This window comes from Suricata suricatta, chromosome 3 (assembly GCF_006229205.1).
Source record: "Suricata suricatta isolate VVHF042 chromosome 3, meerkat_22Aug2017_6uvM2_HiC, whole genome shotgun sequence".
Taxonomy (NCBI): Eukaryota; Metazoa; Chordata; class Mammalia; order Carnivora; family Herpestidae; genus Suricata; species Suricata suricatta.
This window is the reverse complement of record NC_043702.1, coordinates 172,216,619-172,227,818: the sequence shown is the minus strand read 5'-3', so window position 1 is coordinate 172,227,818 and position 11,200 is coordinate 172,216,619. Positions and strand designations below refer to the sequence as shown.

Genomic DNA, 11,200 nt, shown 5'->3' with positions numbered 1-11,200 from the left:
TACCTGAACGCTGGAAGGGATAAGAGCAGCCAGAGACTTTGGGAACCTAAGAACAATATAGTGACAGGCTCCCTGGGTCTTGTTGCCTACGTCCCCCAGTCTTAGAGCTGCAGGCGTCCACACCTGGAAACAGCAGTCAGACCCCCCCTCCAAACCTCATCAACCAGCAAATATACACTGCTGCTGCTAACTCTATCCATCTTCTCTACTGTCTTTCTAGTCCCTATTTATTTCTGCACCCATCTTCACTATTGCCTTCCTTCTACTCTCATTGGGTTTAGCGCATTCTTTTTCTAGTTCTGTCAGGTGTGAAGATAGATAGATATACTTGAGATCTTTCTTTTTTCTCAAGGAGGATTATTTATCAATATACATTTTCCTCTTATAGGTGCTTTTGATGCATCTCAGAAGTTTGGTATGTCGTTTGTGGCTATATATATATATATATATATATATATATATATATATATATTTGTATTTTCATAACTAATGAAACTGAGTTCAAGACCTGGGACTTTTCTCCCATTTCAGTAAGTGCCTTGATGATCCATCAGGGAAGCGATATCAACACCCGTTATAAAACTTTCTTGTTCTCTGAATTCAGAACTGGAAACATAGTGTGTAAATAGTGTTGCTGTGGCTTCTTTTACTCTTCCTAATGCTTCTGAGATTTTTCCATGTTGTTTCACATTTATTTCTTTTCACTTCCGGGTATTATTTCATTGCATGAATATTCCACAACTTGTTTATGTATTCACATGCTCATGGTCATTGGGAGGCTTCACATTTTCAGTAATGAAATAAGCAGCTAAAACATATTTATACAAATCTTTGTGTGACTGGATGCTTACTAGCTCTCTCTTTAGCTTTGTAGAAATTGACAGTTCTTGTTTTGTTGACGATTTGTTGGCCATACACTTGTGGGTCAATCGCTGGGTTTTCTACTTTGTTCCATTGATCTATGCACCTGGTTTTGTGCCAGTGCCATACTGTCTTGAAAACTACAGCTTTGTAATATAGCTTCAAGTCCATATTGTGATGCACTGAGCTATGATTTTCCTTTTCAAGTTTGCATTGGCTCTTTGGGGTCTTTTCTGCTTCCGTACATATTTTAGACCTGTTTGTTTTAGCTCTGTGAAAAATGCAGATGTTATTTTGAAAGGGATTTAATTGAATGTTTAGATTTATTTAGGTAGTATAGACATTTTTGCAATGTTTGTTCTTCCAATCTGTAAGCATTGATGTTTTTCCATTCCTTAGTGTCCTCTTCAATTTCTTTCATAAGATTTCCATAATTTTCAGTGTATAGATCTTTTACCTCTTTGATTAGGTTTATTTCTAGATACCTTATCATTTTTGATGCAGTCATACATGGGATAAATTTCTTGTTTTTTCTTCCTGCTGTTTCATTATTGGTGTATAGGAAGGCAAAGTTTTCTCTATGTGCATTTCATATCCTGTGACTTTGCTGCATTCATGTATTCTAGCAATTACTTGGTGGTCTGTCAGGTTTTCTATGTGGAGTGTTATGTTCTGCAAATAGTGAAAATTTGACTTCTTCTTTTAGCTGTCTGATTGGTGAGGCTTCCACTACTGTGGTGAACAGTAATGATGGGAATGGACTTCCCAGTCTTGTTGCAGACCGCTGAGGAAAGAATCTCAGCTCTCCCCTCATTGAGGATAATGTTAGCTGTGAGTCACAATGAGCTTGGAGCTTGCTTAGGATTGTCTTTCTCTTTCTGTGTCCCTCTCCCCTGCTTGCACACTCTCTTTCATAACAAAAGGTAATGTCTTATTTCTTAGTAACGAATATGAAGAAAAACAATTGATTTGAGATCTTCCTAAGTGTGCTCATTAGATTTTTAGCCCTTCTGTAGATTTAGTAAGATTTTTTAGGTACTCAGTCACGTTATCTGCAAAGGAAGGGGCCCATCATCCCTTTCAAATCATTACATCTTTTATATCTGCTTCTTATATTATTACACTGGTTAGGTCTTCCAGTCTGCTCTTGCATAAAGTGGTCAGAATGCACATCGTAGGGAAAAGAGTTCAATATTTTACAATGTGGAAGGATAACGGCTTTAGTTTGAAGTAGAAACAGAGGGTTTTTGCATAAGTAATAGATATTGATTTTCCCAAATAATCTTTGTATAAATATTGAGATGAGTGGTTTATCTTTTTCCATTAATTTGACTAATTTAGTGAATTATGTAAACATATTTTCAAATAGGAAATCAGTCCTACATTCTTGGAATAAATCCCTTTTGTTCTGAAACATTATTCTTTTTTACATATTGCTGGAATATATGTTTTTCATTAAATAGGCTCAACAGCATTTGAGAAATAATAGAAGAAAGGACTGATGAATTAAAAAAGTAAATCAATAGAAATAAATTGATCTAAAGAAGAAAAAAAACAGAGTTAAAAATGAATCAATTCTGTGAGATTTTTGAGACAATATTAAGTAGTTCAACATGTGTGCAATTGGAATATCAGAAGGACATGAAAAAATACAGAGGAAGAAAATATTTGAAGAAATAATAGCTGAAAACTGCCCAAATTTTGTGGAACACAATGAGGTAGAAAGTCATGATATTCAATAAATCACAAGTAAGAAAAACAAAAAAGCATATGGAAACACTCTATAAACAAACTGATGAAAGCCAAAGGTAAAGAGGAAATATTGAAACAATGAGAGACTTACATAGAATAAAAGGACAGCGTCCTTAAGGGCAGTATATGCATTAGAAATTGGAGGAAACAGATGCTGACAATGGCATAGAGGAAGATGGAGAAAAGTACCCTGTGGACTAGGAATTTTTCATCCAACAGAGCTATATTTCACAAATGAAGGCAAAATGAAGAAATCCTCAGATAAACAAAAATGAAGGTCATTGGTAGTCAGCATGCAGTATAAGGACGACTAGGAGAAGGCTGAAGACAAATGAAACCCATGGTAACTTGGATATACAGGAGACGATGAAGAACCCTGAAACTGAATGTGAGGTTAAATATAAAAGATCACACACACACACGTAAGTATTCTCTTAATTTCTTTAAAACCGCATATGCCTGTTTAAAAATGATAAAAATGTGTTGATGAATTTAAGTAAATGGAGCCATGTCATTGTAACTTTACTATATTTTACTGGAAATCATTCAATGTTAAGTTTTCATAGAATGTGTTAAATTGGAAATGTATGCTATATTCTCTACATCAAGAGATAAAATAACAACACATTCTAGGAAAATTGCTAGAAAGCCAATAATTGTACTCATACTAATTTTCACATCTTGCTCATCTTTTGGGCCTTTAACTCTTGTTTTTGAGTTTATTTATTTATTTTGAGAGAGAGAGAGAGAGAGAGAGAGAGAGAGAGAGAGAAAGAGAAGGGAGGGGCAGAGAGAGGGAGAGAAAGAATCCCAATCAGGCTTCGTGCTGTCAGTGAGGAGCTTGATTCAGGGTTTTGAACTTCAGAATGCTGAGATCATGATCTGAGACTAAGAGTTGGATGCTTAACTCACTGATCCACTCAGGCACCCCTTGGACCCTTCTTTTTTTTAATTTATTGATTTTTATTTTTAAGAGAAACAGAGAGAGAGTGTGGGGGAGGCGCAGAGAGGGGAGAGAGAGAGAGAGAGAGACAAAGGGAGAGAGAGGGAGGCAGAGAGAGAATCCCAAGCAGGCTCTGCACTGTCAGCATGGAGCCCGATGCAAGACTGGAACTCACAAACCATGATATCATGACCTGAGCCTAAACCAAAAGTTGGTCCCTTAGCCAACTGAGCCACCCAGGCGTCCCTCCCCTTGGACCCTTCTAACTGACGCAGGTCACCACAAATGACACGGTAGTTATGAGAAGGGTTCCTGAGCCCACTTTTTATTCTTTGACCCTTGGTGTGCCCTCTTCAGTAAGTCATTCACTTTTCCCATTCTGCACTCTTCTGATCCAAAAAGGGAGGGTAATCAGAATAATCTTTAAAATTTTTGAGTGTTCAATTCATTTAATGAAGTTAGCAAAATGTCTGGCATTGAATACATGTTAACTACATCGTTATCATTTCTACTAAACCAGCAAGTGGGTAAAAATGTGTATTGGAGGTGTGGATTCACACTGCCAGTGTACTAGAGAACAATGCGCATTGAATGAAGAGTTAGATAAGATGATTAAGTCTGGACTTTCTGGATATTTTCAGGTTTCAAGACAGTCTGAATGAGGGCTTGAAAATCTAGGTACAGCTATTGCAGTATTGTGGAAAGATGGAAATAAAGTTTCTTTTGAAGAGGTATGTCTGGGGGCACCTGGGTGGCTCAGTTGCTTTAAGCATCTGACTCTTGATTTCAGCTCAGGTCATGATCTCACGTTCTGTGGGATCAAGTCCAAGGGCTTTGCGCTTAGAGCATGGAGCCTACTTGGGATTCTCACTTTCCCTCTCTTTTTGCCCATCCTTTGCAATCTCTCTCTTTCTCTCTCTCTCAAAAAAAAAAAATAAAATAAAGATGTGTATGAAAAAGTGGCGTGGACAGATGAGGATGTGTGAAGGAGGTAAACCTGGGAAATGAGGGTGCTCTCAGTGTGTGAACAGTGTGTGGCCTTTGAAACTGGATGCAGATCAGAAACCATCACCTCCAGCTCTTGAGACAACAGCAGGGGAAGGCGAATTCCTGGGTTCTTATACATCTTACAGGGAGACTCTAAGAGCATGAGTCTGAGTTCTGTGATCTTGGATGGGTCACTTAGACTCTATTGGGCTTGATTTTCTCTTCTGTAACATGCAACTATCAACTCTTTCTCATCAGGTCATTTTAAGTTTTAAAAGAGAGTAAAGAGGTGGAAATAATAAACATAATATTTAGTACATAATCAAATTGTTGTTTGAATAATAATGCTAGCATCTGTGTGCTCACATTCCCTCTTCTTCTTTTGCCCCACAAGAATATTCACAGCTAATGGCAAACACAATTGGAGGTGCTTCCTGATACCATGCCCATGGGGACAGGAGACCTCAGAGAGACAAGCTGTTTCCATGGAAGCAGAAATGACTCACCCCCTGGGTCCACAGGTGTGGAAGCTATCTTATCACTTGAGAGCATAATCTTTTGCTCAGAGAAGGATCTCAGGTCTCTTCCTACAGTCAAGGTGGCGGGGAGGCATGTAGACCATGTTCACTGAGAAGCTGTGCTCACCTCACCATGAGCTCCTTGGGTGAGTGGAGGGCCCTCTTGCCCAGTCTCCCAGCGGCAGCGCCCAGCAGCTGATCTGGGCACCGGGGGATCTACCGTTTCCCTGAGCTCTGATTCTTCCTCCAGGGCTGGGCATGGACTTACATGGAAAAGACTTTGGAGAAAGCGACACAGACAAGGGGTTTTTGCTGAGTTCTGTGTTCAGGGAGTGCATGTCCCACAGTGCCTGAGAAGAGTCATCACTGGCGGGGAGGAATGTTAGAATAGGACTCAGACACCTTATCTCTCATCTTGGTTCTGTGGCCTGACCCGCAAAACAGTACCCATCAAGCCACCGTACCTCGTGTTCTAACAGGCAATGTGTATGTGTCCACGTGCATGTTCTTATGTGGGTGTGTGTATGATGTTGGTATGACTACATGTGTGTGCACACACCTACTTATTTATGTGCTGTCTCCATAGATGTGCACATATGACATAGATGCACGCCTGATGTATTTGTGAATATGGTCACTAGTGGCAAATGTGCAGTGCTTTGAGTTCTGAATGCTTGAAATATGCATGATTATGCTGGAGTGCTTTGTATGTGATGTGCCTGTATATGTCATAGCCGTGTGTGTGTGTACATGTGTGCATATTGTGTGTCTTTGTGCACGTACACACATGCATGTGAAAAAGGAGCCACACATCTGTGCCTCTAATGAGATAAATACCTTTCTGAGGTTGGATTGTTTTCTAAATTACAGCCATCTTTTTGAGTTCCAACAGGTACAAAGAAATGAGAATCCACCTCATCCTGCCTTATAAAGAAGCCGGGTATCTACGCACAAGGTGGAAGAGATCAACACATCTATCAGGGTGCAGCCGAGGATGGGACAGGCCAATGTGTCCACCTGGAGAGGCTTTGTCTTCCTGGGCTTCTCCAGCTTCGGACAGCTACAGCTCCTTCTCTTCGCACTCTTCTTCTCTCTGTATCTGGTCACCCTGACCAGTAATGTCTTCATTATTGTGGTCATCCGGCTGGACAGGCACCTGCACACCCCCATGTACCTCTTCCTTTCCTTCCTGTCTTTGTCTGAAACCTGCTACACCTTGGGCATCATCCCTAAGATGCTCTCCGGCCTGGTCATGGGGAGCCAGGAAATCTCCTATGAGGGCTGTGCTGCCCAGATGTTCTTCTCTGCCTCATGGGCCTGTACCAACTGCTTCCTTCTGGCGGTCATGGGCTTTGACAGGTGTGTGGCCATCTGTGCCCCATTGCACTATGCCAGCCGCATGGATCCTACTTTCTGTACCCGGCTGGTTGGCACCTCCTTCCTGAGTGGGTACCTCTTTGGGCTGGGAATGACACTGGTCATTTTCCACCTCCCATTCTGCGGCTCCCATGAGATCCAGCACTTTTTCTGTGACACGCCACCAGTGCTGAGCCTGGCCTGTGGGGACACAGGCCTGAGTGAGTTGGGCATCCTCATCCTTAGCCTGCTGGTCCTCCTGATCTCTTTCTCCTTCATCACCATCTCCTACGTCTACATTCTGGCAGCTATCCTGCGGATCTCCTCCACTGAGGGGCGGAAGAAGGCCTTCTCCACCTGTGCCTCGCACCTCACAGTGGTCATCGTCCACTATGGCTGTGCCTCCTTCATGTACTTGAGGCCCAAAGCCACTTACTCTCTTGAGCGGGATCAGCTTATTGCTGTCACCTATACTGTGGTGACACCTCTCCTCAACCCTATTGTTTATAGTCTAAGGAATCAAGCTGTGCAAACAGCCCTGAGAAGTGCCTTCAGAGGGAGGTTGCTGGGTGGAGGATGAGGGCTCCGTCGTGGTTCAGCCTCCTCTGTGTGGGCTGGACTGACACCAGGAACCAGGCCAACTGGCTAGATGCTCTGGGTCTCAGGTCAAAGCTGTCCCGCCCTCAGCCCTCTGGGAGAATCCAACCCTGCTGCCCACACTTCCCAGGGGAGGGGGAGGGGCTGGGGCTGCTGGGGAAAGAGGAGCAGGGCTTCCTTCTCTGTCCAGGGTGGTTAACTCCCACTGAGCTCAAAATCGGAATTTCCACTTTCAGCCTCAGAGATACCACCACCAGCCATGGAAGCCCCATTCATTAAGAATTCTCCAGCTCTACTGAACAAGAAGAGAGCAGCTGGGCACTTCAAGTTCAGAGCAGGGCTGGCTGGGGCTCAACCTACTATAGAGATTTCTAAAATTACTGTCTAATTAGACTATCTTACCTAAAATGCTCTTCCGAGATCTGAAATTCGGTGAGAATCTATTTGACAGATTAGTTTGAATGCTCTGTTAAGTGAAAAGGTAAGTTTTTTCTCTCCCTCAGGGGGTGTCATTCATCTTTTTTTTTATATCATTGTTCCAGCTCTCTGTGGCTCTTTATTACTTTGTGCTCTTCCTTGTCACAATCACGACTGGTAGATTCTAACCCAGAGAAGACATGTATTTCCTATTTTCCTTGATAATTGTTGTTCCCCTGTGATGGCCTCATGACCTCTGGTGTTAAGGACCTCCTTGCTTGGTCCACTCCCTAATGCAGACACTGTCCTATAGAATCTATGGTGGACAGACCGTCCTGTGCATTACACTTTCCACCTGCAACATCTCATGCACAGTCATTCTTAGGGGTAAGTAAATGCATAATGAATTCACAGGGTTGTCAGGTAGGAGTTTGAATACAGGCCCTGTACCTAACTGTGTGAGGCTGGGTAAGTTACATTACCTTTCTCAGACTCAGGGTCCTCATCTGTAAAAATGGTTGTACCTTCATTGTTTCCCATGGCTTACTAAACAGAACTATGCATGTAAAGAATTTAACACAGGACCTGGGTCATACAGATCTTCCCATAAATGTTAGCTGCTATTATTGATAATGTGCTAAGCAAAGTGATATTGACTGTTGGTTTGGGGAGAGGTCAGTCTCCACGGAGAATCAGCGGTTTCATGTCTAAGGTGGTACCTGAACTTATTTCTCACAGATGGGTAAGTTTTAAATGCAGTCAGTGGGAAGAAAGCATAAGCTAAAAGGGTAACTAAAGTCTCACTAGCAAGGCAATCTAGGCCTGTTTCAGAGTGTAGTGAATTGTTTAAAGAGACTGAAAATGTGTCGCTAGTGATGCAGTGAAGTCGGTTTGGGTGAAGACAGTTTTTGCAAACAGCAGTTTCAATACCTTGCTTCAGGCTTGATGCCTTCGGCAGTTGGAGAGAGGCCACAGTAAACCTCTGAGCAGAGAGCTGAGTGGCAGCTGGAAACTGATTTAGAAAAACTAATCAAGTATCAGAGAGGATGACAGATCTCAGCAGAGAGAGGAAAGAGGCAGAGATTAGTAAGAAAGCCATCGCTTTCATCCTAAAGAAAGGTGTGGAGACCAGAACATGGGTCATGGGGCTGGAAGCTGAAGAAAATGACCAAACAAATGAGGTTTTGAAAATGCAAGAGTCACATAATTCTGCAGTGAATGAACAGTGGGGCAAGAGTTGAGAGAAACTTATGTTTTTTTTTTTCAATAAGAATCCATATTTTCCCATGTTCTCAAGGAAGAAGCACAGACTCTAGTTAGAACTTTGTGGAAACTAAGTTTGGGAGGAAGGGAGCCAGATCCCAGAGAAGAGAACAGGTTAAAGAGAGGTAAGCAATTTAGTCAGATGGTAGAAAGGGCCTGGACCTTCTCTCATTGGAGAGAAGTTGAGTACTCCCACATTCTTTTCAATCTGGATGTACTCTCCTCATTGTACCAAGGCTGTCTGAGCAAATTCATTTCCAAAATCTATTCATTCCATTCAGCATGGCATTCCCTAAATGCATACCAAGCAGTGGTGGGTAAAGATGTTCCAAGAATTACTAAGTATTACTCAAAAGTCCTACTGACTTCCAAATGTAGTCTTACATTTATACAAAAATCACATGGGGGTGGGAGAATTGTTCAGAACAGGTGTTCCTGGGAGCCATCCCTACAGACGTACACAACTGATCTGGGATGCGGACAGGCAGAAATCGTTTACGAACTCTCTCTAGGTGATTCAAATTCCCTCCTTTAGTTAAAAAAGTGTGCTTGTTACAAAGAATAAATCGTTCTTCTAGGACACACACACACACACACACACACACACAGAGAAAAGCAGAGCCCCTCTGAGGTGAACATAATCACATATGCCCAACTCATGGTCCTTTGGGAGCCCATTAAGACTGGAGGCTCTGGAATCTGACTTCCTAAAGTTAAAGTCTAGTTCTACCATGTTTTACACATATGACCTAGAGCAAGCTTCTTTGCCTTTCTGTGCCTCCATTCTCCAGCCACAGAATGGAATGATAGTAGCATCTGCTTCCTAGGGCTCTTTTGGTGAAGATTGATGTAGTTTTCAGAACTGAGCCTGCCACACACATCGAGCACTCAGTACAGCCACCTGTTAGTGTTTGAAGCTTCTAGATAGCATCGCTTGAGGCCACCCTACTTGTCCCCCATTGATGTCAGTGGCAGCCGGGAGCAGCAGTGTCCTGCAGCTTGCAATCTATGATTGAACTGGACAAGCAGGAATAAAGGGCTGTTGCCTTGCACAGTGACTGGAGAAAGGAGGAACCTGGATCCTGGGCCTCAAGTGGATTACAGATTGGGAAACTGACCTGGGAACAGAAATCTGACAACTTACAACCAAATGTCTGGTGTCAGAGAGGTCCATTAAAAGTAAAGGAGGGGCATTCTTTTGGGAGTAGAAGAGTTGTGGAGACACAATTGAGCAGTAGGGATCATGATAAAAAACAACAGGCATGTAGCCACAGGGCTGGGGCTCAGAAACAGGCTCCAACCTATAGGTTGCAAAGAAAAGAATTAAAAATAAGTCAAGGATTCTAGTTTAAAGCAAGTGACCAGAAAGTTAAGAAAAGATGGGTACTGGGGTGTGTGGGCGTCTCAGTTGGTTAAGCATCTGACTTTGGCTCAGGTCATGATCCTGCAGTTCATGAGTCTGAGCCCTGCACTGGGCTCTGTTCTGGCATCTCTCTCTCTTTCTCTCTCTCTCTCTCTCTCTCTCTCTCTCTCTCTCTCTCTCAAATAAACAAAACGTTAAAAATTAAAAAAAAGAAAAGAAGAGTATCAGGAGGAACTTAAACCCAAATCACAAGAGACATTTGATATAAGATCTAATTATTAAAAGTTGAGTATTTATAGACACAGCAAAAATATGTATTCTGCTTCCTCCATTTCCATTTTTACTTGTGTGTCTAGGTGGTCAGACTCTGACTTCAGAGGGAGCTGTATGTGACTCTGACAGTGTCATCTTCTTGTGGTATTTTTGCTGATTCTTCAGATAAATATTACCTTCTCTGATCTCTATAGTACCCAAAATCTTTCATAAAATGCTAACAGTCCTTTGACTTAAAGAGCATTTCGTGACCTATCACATGTCTAATAATCTGATTTAGTCCTGGAAGATACTTGGCAGGGGTCAGGAAGAGAAAGGAAGTGTACTCACCTTTGCCTTTGGTCATGACAGGCACACATGTGTTAGATTCTCCATACTTCTTGTTAAGTGTGGGAGTAATAATACTGCTTTTTGATGGTCTATTGGGCTAGGGTGTTTTTTCAACTGCCACCATTCTTGGTAACTCATAATCAAATTTTGTTTTTTAAATAATTTTTTCCATAATATTTTATTGTCAAATTGTTTTCCATACAACACCCAGTGCTCTTCCCCACAAGTGCCCTCCACCATCACCACCACCTCTTTTCCCCCCTCCCCCTTCCCCTTCAACTCTCAGATCATTTTCAGCATTCAATAGTCTCTCAAATTTTGCATCCCTCTCTCTCCCCAACTCTCTCTCCCTCCTCCGCTCCCCCTGGTTCTCCATTAGGTCTCTCCTGTTTTCCTGCTAGACCTATGAGTGCAAACATATGGTTTCTGTCCTTCTCTGCCTGGCTTACTTCGCTCAGCATGACACCCTCAAGGTCCATCCACTTCCTACGAAGGGCCATATGTCATTCCCTCTCATTGCCATGTAGTACTCCATCATGA

General features: G+C 42.3%; 1 protein-coding gene across 1 annotated transcript; it reads left to right on the top strand.

The window, feature by feature from the left end:
* The first annotated feature begins 6,055 nt into the window (after positions 1-6,055).
* On the top strand, positions 6,056-6,997 carry LOC115286875 (olfactory receptor 10Z1). The gene has a single exon (XM_029933207.1). The coding sequence runs from the start codon at positions 6,056-6,058 to the stop codon at positions 6,995-6,997; it is 942 nt and encodes a 313-aa protein (XP_029789067.1).
* Positions 6,998-11,200: the final 4,203 nt, after the last annotated feature.